At 41.3% G+C, this 17,843-nt stretch overlaps 1 protein-coding gene across 1 annotated transcript; it reads right to left on the minus strand.

The window, feature by feature from the left end:
• Nucleotides 1–4,167: 4,167 nt before the first annotated feature.
• hyal6 (hyaluronoglucosaminidase 6) lies at nt 4,168–7,971 on the minus strand. Its single transcript, XM_053319600.1, has 3 exons — nt 7,036–7,971; nt 6,240–6,329; nt 4,168–4,659 (listed from the first exon to the last, which is right to left on the minus strand). The coding sequence occupies exons 1-3, from the start codon at nt 7,969–7,971 to the stop codon at nt 4,168–4,170; spliced, it is 1,518 nt and encodes a 505-aa protein (XP_053175575.1).
• Nucleotides 7,972–17,843: the final 9,872 nt, after the last annotated feature.

A 17,843-nucleotide genomic window follows, 5' to 3' on the forward strand; every position in this document is an offset into this window, starting at 1 on the left:
ACTTTCTGTAATCCACCAGTTACAACAGAAACGTCTCCTCCCTCCTCTAATCATCCAAAACACTGTTTGACGTCGCGCCGCTCCTCCCTTTCATCCTTCCTTCCTCCCTTTCCCATGAGGAGACAAACAGGGACTATTGTTAAGTTGTTTTAGGTCATGTGACCCGTCTGGCCGCCGCCGCTGCTGCTGCTGGCTGTGATTTATCTGACTGCAGATTCACTCAGCAGGCTGATGAAGTGTTGGCTGTGATGTCTCTGCCTCATTACAGAGTTTTACAGTCATTATCCCAAATTAAACAAACGACTGAGAGTATAAACTGTCTTCGGAATAACTTTGTTTGATTTATTGATTTGTTTTAAGAGGTTTTTATAGAAGAGTCGTGTTTATTCTGTCCTGCTGCTGCTGGAGGAGATGGACTCCACTTCCTCTTGAGCTTTTCTTTAAAGGTTTTAACCCTCCTGTTGTCCTCAGGAAAAGAGGAAGGAAGGAAAGAAGGAGAGAAGAGAGGAAGGAAAGGAGGAAGGAAGGAAAAGAGGAAGGAGAGAAGGGAGAAAGGAAAGGAGGGAGGAAGGAAGGAAAAGAGGAAGGAGAGAAGGAAGGGAGGAAGGAAGGAAAAGAGGAAGGAGAGAAGGAAGGGAAGGAAGGATAGAAGGGAGGAAAAGAGTAAGGATAGAAGGGAGGAAAAGAGGAAGGAGGAAGGAAGGAAAGGAGTAAGGACGAAAAGAGGAAGGAATTTAGGAGAGAAGGAAGGGAGGAAGGAAGCAAGGAAGAACAGTCAAAAGAGAGATGGGGTCAATTTGACCCGTGAGGACGACACAAGGGTTAAAGACACAAAATAATCAGAAATTGTTAAAAAAAAAAAAAAGCAGCAACAGGGCCTCGGGAGGGAGGGCCTCCCTTTGTCGAGGGAGAAGCAACTGTAACACTTGAATGAACTATGACGTAAGGTAAACAAGAACAGCCCATAATAAGCATTTTAACCCTGGGCGTCTTCTTCTTTCCTTCCTTCCTTCCTCCCTTCCTTCCTTCCTTCTTCTGTATACTGACAAACAAGTCACACAAACACTGAGATCCAGATCCAGACTACAAAATGAACATTATACAAAGATAACAACAGGAAACATAAAAAACTGGCCACCCAGGATATACATTACATCTGTCAGTGGTCAATGTTTGCTCTCACGCACCGAGATGAGGTTCCTTCTTTCCTTCCTTCCTTCCTTCTGTCCTTCCTCCCTCCTACCTTCTTTCCTTCCTTACTTCTTTCCTCCTTCCTTCCTTCCTTCCTTCTTTCCTCTGTCCTTCTTTCCTTCCTTCCTCCCTCCCTCCTACCTTCTTTCCTTCCTTACTTCTTTCCTCCATCCTTCCTTCCTTCTTTCCTTCCTTCCTCCCTCCCTCCTACCTTCTTTCCTTCCTTACTCCTTTCCTCCTTCCTTCCTTCCTTCCTTCCTCTGTCCTTCTTTCCTTCCAGTCCCTCCTACCTTCCTTCCTTACTTACTTCTTTCCTCCATCCTTCCTTCCTCCCTTCCTTATTTCCTTTCCTCCCTTCCTTCCTTCCATCCTCCATCCTCCTTTTTTCCTTCTGTCGTTCCTTCCTGTCCTTTCCTCTCTCCCTTCCTTCCTTCCTTCCACCCAGGATATACATTACATCTGTCAGTGGTCAATGTTTGCTCTCACGCACCGAGATGAGGTGACTGACAGAGCTTCAGAAAGGCGAAACAACTACAGTATAATGTTTAAAAATGAAAGAATGCATTTATTAATCAAAGCATTCATTTAAAATAAACACTCAAAATCAGCAGGGAGGCCAGTGTAGAAACCATCGACTGTTATTTAAACATGACAGGGCCCCAAAAAGTGCCAAAAAAAAAAAAGCCAAAACATCTCGATTGCCCCCTGCTGGCTGGCTGCAGGACAGGTCCTAAGCCCCGCCCCCTTGACATGAGCCAAACTCATAGACTGTATGGACGTAACATCCGTGACGTCACCCATTGGTTTGTGGACTGCTGCTCAGAAGCCAATAGTTTCTAATCTAGGCAGCGCCATCTTGAAAATTTCAGGTGCATGCTGGGAAAAAATGAACACGGATTCTACTTATATGGGCATGAGGCGGAGTCATGGACGGACGTATGGGCGGGACCAACGGCGGAGCGGGGAGGCTGCGATTGGTTGCGAGGGCTGGATCTGGAGGACATTGGTCAATCAACCTGTCAATCAGGACGTAGCCACGCCCTAATGCATACCCTGCTTTATCGTCACATATAAAATCAGAGAGGCCAAAATGTCCCAAATGAACATCATACTGCATTGAAGAAGGCTTTAAACTAGCGATTGAGACCATAAACACATTTTGAAAACGTTTACTGAGGTTAGAAATCAAGTGAGAAGTTGGTGAATTCTCCATTGACTTGTATAGAGACGGTCGCCCCCTGGTGGCCTTTTGATAGAATGCAGCTCTAAGTTACTTCCTGGTTGGCCTCATTTCAGAGGACAGGAACTCCCCGCCTGGCCAAACTAGAAATCATCAAAGTACACGTCAAATAAATTGTTTACCAAAGATGGTTTCTGTCATTTTAAATAGTTAGGATGCTGATATTTGCCCAACTGCTCATTTTCCTGGTAAGTTTATGTTTAGTTGGTTATTTGATGATTGAAAATTTGGCTCCAAACGATGCCACACAAGCAAAATGGCTGCTACCGGGAAAAGGAACTAATTTTGCTTCACTTTTGAATAATAACCAGGCAGGAATATTTATATACAGTCAGTGGTATAAACAACTATTAGCAGCTTTTGGCTCTCTCTCAAACAAACTACAGTCATATCATTCATGTATATATGAAAAAAACACGTTTGGTCTTTAATGAATTCACTACTGTTTCAACATAACATATTAATACAATGGGGGAAAAAGGCAAAGCTAGCAGAGTTGGTGCTACACTGTTTAACTTGACAAACAACATGACAAAGGAGCCTTAAAATAAGACATGACCAACATAACTCAAGTATAAGCAAGACAGCTCTGGCCTTCTGGGAGGATTTTTGGTCCCACCCACTATGAATCAAAATACGATTGGGTAATTCAGTCGTCACTTTCTAAGGTCGTATTCACACCAGGAAAGTCCTTTGGTCCGCTTATTTAGTCCAGACCAAAATACAATGTTTCTTTTTTGGTTTGGTGCGGTTCCTGTTCACGTTGCGCTTTTCGCAAATGGACCAGAATTTGTCAACAAACCCACGTGTATGCAAAGATCGTTCAATCATTGGACAAAAAGCTCCAGGTTCCAGGGTCCGTTTGGAAGCGAACCGAGACCACCTCTCCGACTGGGTCTCGGTCCGACTGTTTGGTCCGCTCCAGAGTTCGATGGTTTGTGTTCACACCAGCCCAAAAGGTCCGCACCAGCGATTTTTTTGGTTTGGTCCGAACCAAACAAAGCAGGTGTGAATACGCCCTAAGCAAACACTTGTAGCTGTGGGGTACAAAGTCCTGACCAATGAGTGAGCCAGCTAACCTTCTTTCTGCCAGGAACAACAACAAGAAAGTCTGATTGGTGTTGGATAACTTATAAAATCTAAATGCTGATATATTTGGGCTTCTCTGAAGGCCTAGAAGGCACTAAGGGTGTGTAGCATCATATGGAGGCTCTGAGATGCAAAATAGGACAACTTTCTATAAAACATAATGTGTTTTTCACCTCAGGGCCACCGTAGATTTACAGTTATCAAACAGCTTCCTCATCCTAAAAGCCTGAATGGAAAGCTTGAGAAGTACAGCAACAGGCAGACAATGGACAACCACTGTACTGAGATTATGGAGAGGGCAGTGCTTTAAGTTTCTACAGATGTTCTAAGACTATTTCATGTTGTGAAACTTGGTGTGAGTCAGTCTGAAGCAAAGGAGCAAGAAACACTGGACAAGAGCTGATTTTGTATTTGTAGACGGACTTTTATTCCTTGAAAAGCTTCTAGAACAGGAAAGTCCAAACTACTCCTTAAAGGGCCGTGTGGCTGCAGCTCACCAGACTTCACTCATTTAATCAACTGCTCTCAGTCTTCATCCAGCTGATCAGTCGAATCAGGTGTGCTCTTGATCAGCTGGAACAAAAACCTGCAGGGAACACGGCCCTGATCTGGAGGAATTGCAGCCGATCACAGTAACAGTAATAAGTCTACAGAATCAAACACCTGATAATCAGACAGAGTCCCAGGAACATGATGATGCACAGACAGGAGAAATGGAGGGAAAGGAGCAGCAGGACATCTCCCAGCAAGCTGTTCTCCCGGGGGTGAGGTGGAGGGATGGGGGGCTGAGGCGGGGCAGGAGGAGGAGGAAGGGGGGCCAGTACCTGGGGAACCTCGCAGTAAACACCTGTCCAGCCCTGGTAGCACTGGCAGGTGAACTTATGCTTCATGTCCAGGATGTCGTGGTTGTTGAGGTGGCCGCTGACGTGGAAGCGGGGGCCCCTGGGAGTCGGGTTGCGGTGGATGTTGAAGAAGCGCGGGTTCAGGTGCAAGAAAGCACCCGAGTCCAGACTCTTACGTACGCACCTGCCGTTCTTCTTGCACAACGCTTTGCTGCACAGTTTGGCAGCAGAGGTGACATTGATGACATAATGTCCCAGCGGACCGTCGATGTACTTCTTCACTGTCAGGCAGTTTCTCTGAAGGAGGAAAGACACAAAAGAGTTTAAACATTTAGATCAAGGGAGTCAAACTCATTTTCATTCAAGGGCCACATACAGACCAATTTGATCTCATGTGGAGAGAGAAGACCAGAGGGGAGGAAATGAGGAAGGAAGGAAAAGAAGACAAGGAGGAAGGGAGAAAGAAGGATAGGAAGGACAGACGGAAGGAAGGAAAAGAGGAAGAAGGAAACTGGGCCGAATTGGACCTCTTGGCCGGCCGGTTCTGGCCCACGGGCCGCATGTTTGACACCCCTGATTGAGATCGTCTTGACTTTACATTTCTGCTCAGCATCTTTAGTAACATGATTAGTTCTTAGATTGATTTCCTGACTTCCATCGATTCAGGTTTTGATTCGTGCACAATTTAGAGATAATCAACTAAAATATGCTGAAACACTTTCCAGTAAAGACACATACAAGTTTTACCTGAAAATAAGAGCTGATGCTGGCAGGTTATAAATCAACTGTAGTTAGTTTGGTTGGTCCATCTTTAGTTTACTTTAATGTCTCCAGCTAACTTCATGGACATGGAGACATGGACATAAAGAAAAGCATTGTTCTTGTACTGGAGACTGAAGTTAGTGAGGTCTGGTAGGATGGTCAGTAGTGGAAGAAATACTCAAATCCTTCAGTAAAAGTATCTTGAGTAAATGTACTTAGTTACTTATTTTGTTCAGAAACACTGTTCTGACACTTAATATAGAAAAACAAGTCTTCAAATGGAAGATTCCAGTTTTATTACTTCCATTATATATATCTGACGTAAACTTACCAACCCATTATATATCAGGAGTCAATATAAGCAGTTAACCTTACAGCAAACAAACACTGCTTAATCCATTTTTTACACTTTCACTGTTTTGGATTAAGGTGAAATGTTATTAAATTAAAACTCTCTCTTGCGAGAGCCTTCAATTATGTTTCTGTTCAGAGGGAAAACGCCAGTATTGCTAACTTCACAACCATATTTTGTCACTCTTCAGATGATTATGTGACATTTTTCTTTCAGATTTGCAGCCAAAAAGGATGTAAAGAAAATCCACACTCACCACTTTCACACATAAATCTGATGCTTTGTTTCCTGGTTTTAAACTGTGAGAGTTTGGGCTGAGAAAGAAAAACACACTATTTTTGGGAACATTAGGTTCTAGAGGAAAGAATAATTATATCTGCTTATATATGTCAAACATGAGGTCATGTTTTAAGCACTGTAACCACATAAGATTTATGACATTAAAATTTGTTCCTAAATGCTTTGTGGGCTGTTTTATATATTTATACCAGCGGAGGAGGGCTCCCACACCGGGTCTCTAACCCTGTTCACCCAGACCACAGAGAGCTGCACTAACCAGTCAGCCAAAGGATTAACCTGCTGGCTGATGACCAGCATGTCATGGTTGTTGCATATTACATGCTGTAATTTAGAGGTAAAGTTATAATACGATGAGCATTCAGTTTAAGGCTAGAAAGCAATCACTGTTTTATTTTACTTACCTCTCAGTTCTAACTCACCAGTTTATACAATATTTCTTGGTTGTTGAGATTTTTGCTGTTACCTGTGATCGAGCGTACTCTGATGATCCCCAGAGGACGACACCCGATGCTCCCAAGGCAGCGCTCTCCCCGATGGTGTGCACCAGGTCACTCTGAAATAGAAAGATGGGGACATTTTCAGCCTCTAAACACCTGAGTCCACTTGCAACAGTCTACTTTTTATTGCCTTTTATGGCAAACCAATAGCTTCATTGCCTCCTCTTGGCTCCTTCATAATCTTAAAATGCTCTCTAGGCTACAAACACACTGACAAATGGCTTTCTCATGGAAAACATCTTTTATCTTGACAATGCTCAGTGTAAATCAGTAAACTTTGAACCCGACAAGATCAGAACTACAGTCAGGGTGGGATGAAGTCTTAGGCTACAATGACTATCACTGCTTTCTCTTGCTCATTAAAAATAATCTAATGACTTGACACAGCTGGAGCAGCACTCATTTAAACACTAGACCTACTCACATAATGTAGCAGGTCTGCTTTCTGTCTAATCTAAACCTGGAGAGTCAGCATTCATTTTCATGTTCCACATATCTGGAACAAACTCCGGCCTTTTATTAAATCAAATAATTATTGATGTCTTACACAGCATTGTAACTTCTATTCAAAGATTTGTTAACATAAAGTAAAACATAGAAAATTGCCAGAATTATCTTTTAATATTCACACGATATTCATACCAATGAAGCAAACAACCATCATGACAGACAGATCAGGTCTGAGGTTGAAAATGTGACGGCTGGTGGGTAAATGCTCTAAAGAAGCATGATCAATCAGAAAACTTTGACTTGTAATCTTACCTCTGAAAGAACCACAAAAGTGTAAGCGTAGAAAGGTCTGGAGTACACAAACACAGGCAGTGTGAAGTCTGTCCGGGCGATGGATGCGATCCTCATGGCTTCCTTGACTCGATAGTGGACAAACTTGACAGTATTGGGGGAGGACTTGAGCTCGTAGTCCAGGTAGATGGACGGGTATAGTGCTGTGCTCTCCCTCCAGAGCCACATCAGGTGATCATTACGAACATGCTCTACATTTGGGCATTCCCCGGTATACCGTTCCGGGTGCTGCTTATACCCATAATTATAGCAGTCTGGGAACAGGTAAAAACCCCACAATCCATCTGGCCTTCGACCCTCAGCCAAGGCCAGCGTCATGTTCATAAAGGTCAGTCCAGCCCTCTCGAAACGCTCCTTTGCTTCCTTCTCCACCTTGCTCTCTGGCCAGTTTGGGTGAAATTTCCGGATCTGTTCCTTGGACTTGTTGCGGTAGATATCTTTGGAGCCCCAGTTTCGGACCCACTGAGGCCTCCAGTTCTCCCAGTCAATGACACCAAGGCCTCGAAAATCCTTGTGAGGGATCAGCTTGTCAATGTCAGCCCTGGCTTTACTCAGGTGTTTGGAGATGCTCTGGTTCTGTGGCAGTCCTCCGTTGATAGGGATCCCGGAGTTGGAGTAGAATGGGTAATATCCAAGGTGGCTGTGGTAGAATATGGTGACATTTGGTCCGCTGAGGGTTTCATTGAGGTTTGCCACAATGTCAAAAACGCTTAGATCCAAGTCCACCTTGAATCGAAGGCGGCAGGACTCGGTAGGAGCGTTCCAGACCACGACAAAAGGCCGGTGAGGGATCAGAGGTGCTCGGGCCGGTTTCACCTGGTCGCCCCAAACTTCGAGCTTCACCCCAACGGCAACCCACAAACCCAGCGTCAGGAGACGGAGCCCCATCAGCGCCATGGTCCCCAATTCTTCATGGAGCAATTAGTGGCTCCTGCACAGGCAGAACATCCCAGAGTCAGAGCTCCACATGTTTGGAGAGAAAATAAACACATTATGAGCTTCAGTGAGCAGAGATAATCAGACAGGCCTGTGGGAGAAAACATGAGTGATGATTAGTGAAGTGAACGCTCCAAATACCACATCACGACCAAACACAAAGCTCCTCTGTTCTCATAGGGAGCAGAACTGTGATGAAGAGGATGCTGGTTCAAATCCCAAAGTAACAGATAGACTCTCTCCTCTCCCTTATCATCACTCAACACTCATTAGTCAGGAGCCCAAATGAACATTAAACCTGTTCTTTTCATTCATCCTGACCATTAGAAGATCCCTTCATAATGCATTTACAATGGAAGTGATGGAGGACTAAATCCATAGTCCTCCTTCTGTGGAAACATGGATTAAAAAGTTGATCTGAAGCTAATGTGAAGCTTCAACGTCCAAATGAGTCAAATCTTCATCTTCTATGTTTCAGTGTTAGTGTTTTTAGTACCAAAGTCTAAAAAGACTGTAAATGTGTCAGATATCACTTGATATGACAAAGTGAACAGAAGCTTCACGTCTACTTTTAAATGGATTTCCTCCTCCATCGCTGAACATTGAAAGCACATTTGAAGGAGATCTTTTAATAGTCAGTATGAACAGGAAGAATATAGTTTTAAAAAAGTACAATCAAGTGAAATACAACATTTTAAAAGAAGTGTAGTACTGCATCAGTGTGAAGATGACTGAAAGAAAAGCTTAGTTTTTAATATTCTTTTAAAAATATTTAGCAAGCTGCTTCCTAGACAGCTAAGGGTAGTTTGTTCCATAGTTTTTGGGGCGTAATTAATAAAAGCTGCATCCCTACATTTCTTTCTATTGCTGTGAACCTCCAATAAACCAGCAACAATAGTTAACATGGGGTTAGCCATGTAGCTTTGACCTAACCCATTAATGGCTTTATATGTAAGGAGGAGGACCTTAAAGTCAGTTACAGGAAGCCAGTGCAGAGCAGCTAAAATTGGACTGATGTTTCTCTCCTCTTGGTTCTGGTTAATAGCCGAGCTGCAGTGTTTTGAATGAGCTGAAGTCTCTCAGTGGGTTTTTTTCCGGGAGGCCAGTAAAAAGTGCATTACAGTAATGGAGTTGGCTTGAGATAAAGGCATGAATCAGTCTTTCTACATCTGCTAAGGTGAAAAAATTATGTTTTCATCAGCTTGTTAATGTGGGACCTGAAGCTTAGATCTATATCTAAGATAAGCACCGAGATTTATAACCTCAGATTCAATCCACAGAGTTCATTTCCCCAGATGATTATACAGTGCTTTTCTTTTTGTTTTGGGGCCAGCTAGAAGGATCTCAGCTTCATCCTCATTTAACTTTAAGACATTATTACTCATCCAAAACAATAAAGGACTTAAGTAAAGGGTCTACAAACAGTACTCACACAAACATGTTTTCACTCTCTTTGTTGCTTTGCCTTTTATTTTCTTCTTTTTCTTTAAATGTTCCTTCCAGCTCTTTATGTAAGAGCCCCCCATTCTCCCCTCCCCCATCTAATTACTCTTGGCGCCCCCTCATATACAAGTAATTGATATTTCAGTTTTTCCAAAGTCAGGGGAAAGACATGGTGACCCTGCTCTTGGGAAACATGTCCACTGAGGTTGCCTCCAGGGATGCCATGGAAAATCTCCCATCATTCTCTTTGCAGGATTGTAACCAGAGCAGGGGAGCAGGAAACCACTGGTGGGCTGAGGCTTCTCCGACCATTTCAACTCTTCATTCATCTGAGGAGGTGCTGGCCTGGAGTGAATATTTCCTGACGACTTATATGGCACAAGAAGTTTATGATCACAGTAATCCTGGAAGTGGATCAGTGAACAGACAGCTGGGGGAGAAGAGGAGGAGGACTCACAGATATAGTCACAAATACATTGTTGAAATTGTTTTCTTCAAAGCATTTAAAGCAGTCTGTAATTTTTTAAGAAAGTTAGTTCCCTCGTGTCCAGCTCCAGTTTCAGGGAAAGTATTTCTTCAGGCTGTGTGTCTCGCAGCAGTTTCATAATCCTCCCGGCTGAAGGGTTTTTTCTGGTGATGCTGATCCAAGACAAACAGAGTGCGGTGAAGCCACTCAGGCTGTCCTCCAAACCGCCGAAAGGCCCCGAGTCTCTGGAAACGGTGCAAGCTCAGACCACAAGAAAAGACCCCCCAAACTGACAGAGGAGACTGGGTTTGATGTTTTGTCTCAGACAGACACAACGAAACGGTAAAAAAGCAGCTGAACTCTGCTAATTGCATCCAGACGAGGAAAGTTGGGGTGAACTGTCAGCGTGAGCGGCATCGTCGGTCCCTCGGTTCACCACATGTATGCACTGATTAAGTTTAATGGTTCCCGGCACTATTTCATCTGCATCCTCTATAATATTTCTTAAACTACTTAAATTATACACAAGTTAATATATAAATTAATGATGCACCAGCATTCATACCCTTATTCATGCTTTGCTTTTGGACATACTTTACTTGTGACAGTGTGGTGGCATTTGGAGAAAGATATAATGTTTGTTGTATGATAATATTGGAAGGTTTTTGTCCTTAATTAACTTAATGACACTGTAATATTTATGAAATATCAGTACTTGTGCTCTTAATACACTTATTATTCTTTATTCTTTACCTTTGGAGAGTTTTTTGGGGTTACTATAATCTACGGGAAGATTTATTGGCATTGTTACCCTTGTGACATTTTGTATTTTTCTAGTCTTTCCAATTGCATTTTTCTAACTAACCTGGATGGTGATGCATTAGTTTGGAGTTAGTTCAAGATGCTTATCAGTCAGCTCTCTATTGAAATGCACTACAGTGTATTCTACAGGAACAAGTCATAGAAATGCAGCAGGAAAGCATTCAGTGATCTTTATTTCTGACAGGATGCCTTGTTTTAGTTGAATATAGATGTATTTCAGTGTTTTATGAATACATGTTAGTGTTTGAACATGACCTGCAGAGTTTGAAGTGAGGATGTAAACGTGTAAACAGAATTGTGTTGCTTGACAAGCTAAAGTTTGCAGCATATTTACAGCACATAAACACAGTGTTTACTCCATTCCTTACATGTCCACTCTTGTGTTTTTGGTTTTGTGAAGTCTTACGAAAATACAACATCCTCCAAACTCTTTAAATGCCAAGAATCTCCTACTAGACTGCAGACATGAGGACAAATGTGAAGACTGACAGAGCTGTGTGCAGATGTGATAATGATGATGTGCTCTCTACATTTAATCTGAGCGAGTGTGTTTGATTCATGAGAAGCTCATACAGTGTAATCTGGAAAATATGAAGCAAGGCTTGAATTAACAGTTAATGATCCAACGTTAATATCTAACAAGCGGAGACAGAGTGACTGTCATTATTTGGCAACGCCACACATCATGGAGTGTGTATATATATATGTGTGTGTGTGTGTGTGTGTGTGTGTGTGTGTGTTTCAGGGTCTTGAAAACCACAGAAACTCTGAGTCAGACTGCTTATTTGACTCCCAACATGTACATAGATTATGTGTGTTGGGTTAGTTACAAATGGGCCTGCAGGATGAGTGTGAGTCTGTGTTTATGTGAGGAAGAGATGTGGCTGTACGTTAAATTAAGATAAATAAGCAAACTAGTCTAACAAATTATTCTCCAGACATCAGACTTCTCCAGGTTTTCATGGACCTGATCCATGACAGACTTGAAAAAAAGAGACCAGAGTTGGTATTTATCAAACTTCTCAGAATCACTTCTAGGAATCACAGTGAAAGTTAATTTAGGACTAAAAATACAGATATCAGACTCATGATATCACCCTCTGACTGTCAGTGAGGACGACGAATCCTCAGAGAGAGTGAGGCGTCGCAGTTTTACGACACACGGAGCCACAAAGTAGAAACTATGATTACATGTTGTGGTCTTTCTACATAGATACTGTATATATACACAGCACTTAGCCTTCATAGACTGTAAAAAAAAAGCCACTGTTATGGGTTAAAAACATAAATGCAGCCTGTTAAGTAAATTGAAATAGTATGTAGGTCTAATGTGACTCAGCTGTGTGAAATCAGCCTCATTCAACCACATTGTGTTTTACAGTTCCAATTATATCGCAGCATTTATGACACCAAAGCATGTAATACACCAACTGGGCCACTAGAGGGTACTGTGTTAGGGTCATTTTTTGCATCACATGAAAAATATGTATGTGTGTGCAGCTTTCAAAGAGCCTCGGAAGTGACGTCTAAATAAAGAAACTAATTTCCATATCTGGAGGTGGCAGGTTGGGTGGATGGATAGATGCTAACTTGCAAAAAAGTGAATTTAGTGAACTTATCTTCATATCGGGAAAAGTCTGAGATCCTTTGTCTCAATGAGATCACCTGTATAGATAAAAGTTTTTTTTTTTTTAATGAATAAAAACTGCTAATTTTCAGTAACCATTTAAAACAAAATGTACAGAAACTGAACTGGTCTTTAAATACAACCAAATGCTGAACAAGACTATTTTAGGTTGCTAAAATGTTTACACAATTTAATCTCATGAACTGAAAATATACAGAAAAAGCTTAATCCGTGAAATTTGGTTTACGTCATGGTTACGTTACGTTAACCAACATTGTTGCCATGGTAACGACTTGCCTGTGACCGCACCCATCTGCCACTCCCTTGGTCACGCCCTTAATTATACATCATTTTTTAAGCCTTAATAAAATTTAAACCAGTGAGTTATTTAAAAATAAAAACCCCATATATTCATGAAAATTGGGAATTTAGCGTAAGAGACTGAAACTATTATTGTACCAGGCTGTAAATATGTTAATTTTAGGCATTTTAACAAAGGGGGGTCTATGGGATTCACTTTTGGAGCCAGCCCCCAAGTGGCCATTTAAGGAACTGCAGTTTTGGGCACCTCTGCATAGGCTTCATTTTTCAGTGCAGGAGGTTGTTGGTTGGTTGTAATGAAGTTGAGATTCATCTGTCCAGTTTCACAAGGAACAGCATGACCACTAATGCAGCTAAAATGAATACATGAATGCAATGATCCTCCCACACATCACGTACTGTCTGACAAGCTGGGGACACGTCAATAAAACTATGCTAAAGCCAATACAATCCCTGCACTAACAAACAATAAAAACCCAAGACAAGAAGCCACAAGGATATTATAATTGCAATATTTTGAAAAAGCACAATTACTGAGCTGGAAAAACATGGTTAAATACAGCAGACTAGTGTCTAGTTTTCATGGTATTACACAATATGGCTCCTCCAGCACTCTGTACTTACATCACATTAAAACAAGCTCAACTACAAGAGCAACAACATGATCTTAGAAGACAAAGTAGTTTCGACCAATCTGCTTTTTGTGTCAGTCTCTCAGGATTGGAACAATTTACCACAACACATGAGGCACTGTGACAGCTACCAGTCACTCTACATAACTTTAAGAGGCTGATTTATTATAAATCACACTTGTGTTTAGTGTGAGAGCTGCTCCTGCTTATCAAAGGCTCTGTACATGATATCCAGACTGTAACAGGATTCACATTCAGTTGTCATGCTATTGTTTATCTTTCAGCTTTCTTCCTGGTCTCAGTGTAGTCCAGACTATGCTTCAATCTGTATGTTTTCACACCTTATTTATTTATTGTACTAAAATGATCTTATAATAGATTTATTCTCATCAAGCTTTCACAAAACACCTTTCCCCTCTGCCTGAACAGATAAGGAACTCCTAAATGTCAGCAGAGATAGTGAGTGATTTCCCAAGTTAAGGAAATTGATCAATGTGTTTACTCTTGGAGCATTTTTGGCCTCTTAGAAGTGATTTGCTGCTCTGAGAAGCTTGATGAATGAATGAATACACAAACCTTTAGAGAATTAATTACATTAGATTATTAATAGTGAAGCATCAGTGTTAGAGCAGCATGTTACTGTTGTAGCTGCTGGAGGTGGAGCTAGTTTACACTACTTTATATACAGTTAGCTAGTTTACACTACTTTATATACAGTTAGCTAGTTTATACTACTTTATATACAGTTAGCTAGTTTATACTACTTTATATACAGTTAGCTAGTTTACACTACTTTATATACAGTTAGCTAGTTTACACTACTTTATATACAGTTAGCTAGTTTATACTACTTTATATACAGTTAGCTAGTTTATACTACTTTATATACAGTTAGCTAGATTATACTACTTTATATACAGTTAGCTAGATTATACTACTTTATATACGGTTAGCTAGTTTATACTACTTTATATACAGTTAGCTAGTTCATACTACTTTATATACAGTTAGCTAGTTCATACTACTTTATATACAGTTAGCTAGTTTATACTACTTTATATACGGTTAGCTAGTTTATACTACTTTATATACAGTTAGCTAGTTTAGTCCAGTGGTTCCCAACCTAGGGGTGGGGCCCCTCCAAAGGGTCAGCAGATAAATGTGAATGTAGAAAGTATAAATATTTCCCTCTGAGATGTAGAAAGTAGCATCACATGGAAATACTCAAATGATCTCCTCTAATCTTCAGGATGTTGTTTGCTCTGTTCATCTTGTGGCTTTAAAACATGACTTATAATATAAAATATGTATATTTCGGTGTTGACAGGTCCTACAAACTCCTTCTTCTGAATCCTGCACTCACACTGATTATATCTGGTTCATTAGCCTCAGTGGAGTCTTGATTATGTTCACGTGTGGTTTTCAGGCTGTGGTCGCCCTGCTGCAGTTTCCAGATGTGATTTTATGATTTTATGAACATCAGCAGCCAGATGTTTCACTGCTGCAGCGACGACATGCTGCGCTTCACATTTTTACTTTCACAGTTTAGTCATGAAGCCGGTCTGTCCTTCCGTCTGACTTTTAGCATCTCATATGTTCAGATGTTGGCCTGAGGGTGGCGCTATAATGTTGATTTGATTATCTTATGCACTTTTTCCATTTTAACATTAAGTGGAAACACTGGAAACTTTTTTTAAAAGTTGAAATATTCCACAAAAAAGTTTTTACACTTGGATAAGGTTTGATTAGTCAGCATTTTCCATCTGATGTTAAAAAAAACTTAAATAAATAAATGAATTACCATTATTGGGTTACAGGATGTGATGTCACGTTTCCATCGCTCAGTTCATTACATCATCGCGTTACAACAACCTGTTCTTTTTTTCTTCTTCAGATCTTCCCCTGTGTAATAAATTACTCTCTTGACTCTTCACTGAGTCAGTTGGCAGGTAGCACAAATCTCAACGAACATTTCAGACAAATTCGATAAAAGAAAATGTGAATGAATCTGCATTTCCATCCACTACTGCTCTGTGAAGATTAATAGTTGAGTGGAAACAGTTGGTGGCTGTTTCTTCCTTTGTCTTTTTGTGTAGTAAAGCACAAAAAGCAGAAGAAGATGTAATTAACAGAGCGACAGAGGACAAACTGGACTGAACATCTTTGACTACATCATCAAACTAAAAATAAACAAACCTCCATAAAAGATGATGTAACCAAATGAACCAACATTTAAAAAACAGCTATAATACAGATACATGTTATTAAAAAACACTCACTGTGACCAAATCTGCCATTTACAGTGTGATGACGTAGAACATTTCAATATATATTCTATAATAAAGATGACATACCTTCCTGTCACAGCTCCTTGTCTCTCAGTGTTTCACCCCTCAGATTATAGAGGCTGTCTGTTTGATAAGCTGCTGGATCGTCACTCTGACTCTGCCCCCCCCTCTCTCTCGGGTCCCCTCGGGGCAAAGATGCCCTACTATTGTTGGTTTTTGGCCCCTCCTCATCTTCAGATCTTCAGAGAGCAGGTCGACCCACCAAACAACAGATCAAACCCCAAACAGTAAACAGGCTGCAGCACATGTTAGAGTCTAAAGATCTGCTGTCAGTGGTGGAAGAAGTATTCAAATTACCAATTCAGCAATGTAAAAGTACATTAGCAGCTAAATATTTACAATATGAAAATAAAAATACCGACATTTTCAGGCTGCTTGGTTTTAATAATCCTTCCTTTATTTATCACAGCAGATCCAGTTTTTGAAACAGCTGATCTGTAATGTAGTGCCAAAGGAAAGTGTTGTCTGATGGCAAGGTAAAATAAATACAGCTAAACTTAAACCCCCATCTACTGCAGTAATACACTGACTATGATTAAGTGCCTCATCATGTAAAAAAAAGAAATCCAAACTATTCCTTTAAAAAACGAGCATTGAGGAAACCAGTGTAATGATCTGAGTGCAGGTGTGATAAGCTCATATATGTCTAGTTAAAACAGCTGATCAGACTGGCCAAAGAACAAACTAAAGTGAAAATGTAAAGTAATAGAAATCTAAATGCAGTCTGCAGAAGCGTTTTGTGGATCATGTGGATTATATTCTCTGTTGTGTTCTTGTTGGGAAGGTTGGGAAGTAGGGCTGGGCGATAAACCGAAAATTTATCGATACCGAAATTTACGACGACAACCGACGTCATTTTGCCCATGTCGGTATATTCGGTTTTTAACCTCTTAATGCACGCTGTTCCGTCTACGGGACGGACCGGAAGTTGGGAGGTAGCCACAAGTTCTTCTGAATGTTTTAAACACCAACCCTTAAACATATATATTCATGCCGTACATTGTTAGAAAGCTTAGATTCTCCTGATTCATTCAAGACCACTCACGACTTATATGGTTGCTCACAGCCGTAATAGTATTAGCAATTAGCTCGGCTAGCCACTCAGTTAAAGTAAGCTAACAGCTATAATGCTACATACCTTCAAAGTCTTCCCTTTATCCACAACGATCATCTTATGACTCAGGACTTCCTGTACAGCTCGCCAAGTATCCATTCTTGTGAAATATGAAATCCGTTTCCATAAAACCGGAATACTTTCTTCAATATGTCAACATGGACTTCGTCCAACACAAATAACAAACCATATGCGGTCCGTTTACGTCATTTCCTGACCTGCACGTCCATCCATAGACTGTAAAAAGAATGGACGTAGCACCCGTGACGTCACCCATTGGTTTGGGGGAGTGTGTTTTGTGACTCTACTATGGGCATTAGGACTGCGCCATCTTGGATTTTAGTGGGTGTGTATTTTCCATATTTGGAGGAGAGGCGGTAACTCTACGGGTCAGCCGGGGTCAGCCGGCCGAGATCCCGCCCACTGAACTCGAATTAACCGCACCGAACGGAGCTAGCCTGAGGCTAATCAGCTAGGCTAGGCTAACAAGCAGCTACTGGCAGCAGCTACCCGGCAGTCCAGCCTCCAGCACAGCGACCTGACAGCGACTCGACCGCAGGTAACGTTAAGTTCCCTATAAAACAAATATAACGCTGCAGCACTTGAAATAATGTTTTATTGAGATTATACTACATAAGAGATAAATAAGTCCGCTGGGGACCAAAACTCATCTTAACCCTCAGATCCTGTTAGAAATGACTAACGTCCTCCTGTTGTTTGCAAACACACACCATGATAAAGTTAAAATAGGTATTACAATATTTATTTTTTGTTGGAGCTGGAGCTTCTGGGACTGGTTCTCGTTTTAGTTTTTTTTTTTACGGCAAATGTTGATAAAATGTTAAATCTGGTGAAAATCAGAGACAAAATCACTTCCAGTATCATCAGCCTGATGAAATCCCTCAGCTCGATCCCCCCCAGCGCGCCCCAGGGGGCGTTGAGTCCCCTGGGGGCAGCGCGAGTAGCTTTAGCTACCCCGGGAGCCGCGATACACAGAGAATTATAAGGTGCAGACCATGATGCAGACAGGAGATCTTTTAGGAGCATGATGTACCTTGCA

The sequence above is a fragment of the Scomber japonicus genome, chromosome 5 (genome assembly GCF_027409825.1).
Source record: "Scomber japonicus isolate fScoJap1 chromosome 5, fScoJap1.pri, whole genome shotgun sequence".
NCBI lineage: Eukaryota > Metazoa > Chordata > Actinopteri > Scombriformes > Scombridae > Scomber > Scomber japonicus.

Coding starts and splice junctions, on each gene's coding strand:
- hyal6 (XM_053319600.1), bottom strand. CDS start 7,971: ATGGCGCTGATGGGGCTCCGTCTCCTGACGCTGGGTTTGTGGGTTGCC. Junction 6,330..7,035: donor CTTTTGTGGTTCTTTCAGAG/GTAAGATTACAA, acceptor TTTCTATTTCAG/AGTGACCTGGTGCACACCAT. Junction 4,660..6,239: donor CAGAGTACGCTCGATCACAG/GTAACAGCAAAA, acceptor TTCCTCCTTCAG/AGAAACTGCCTGACAGTGAA.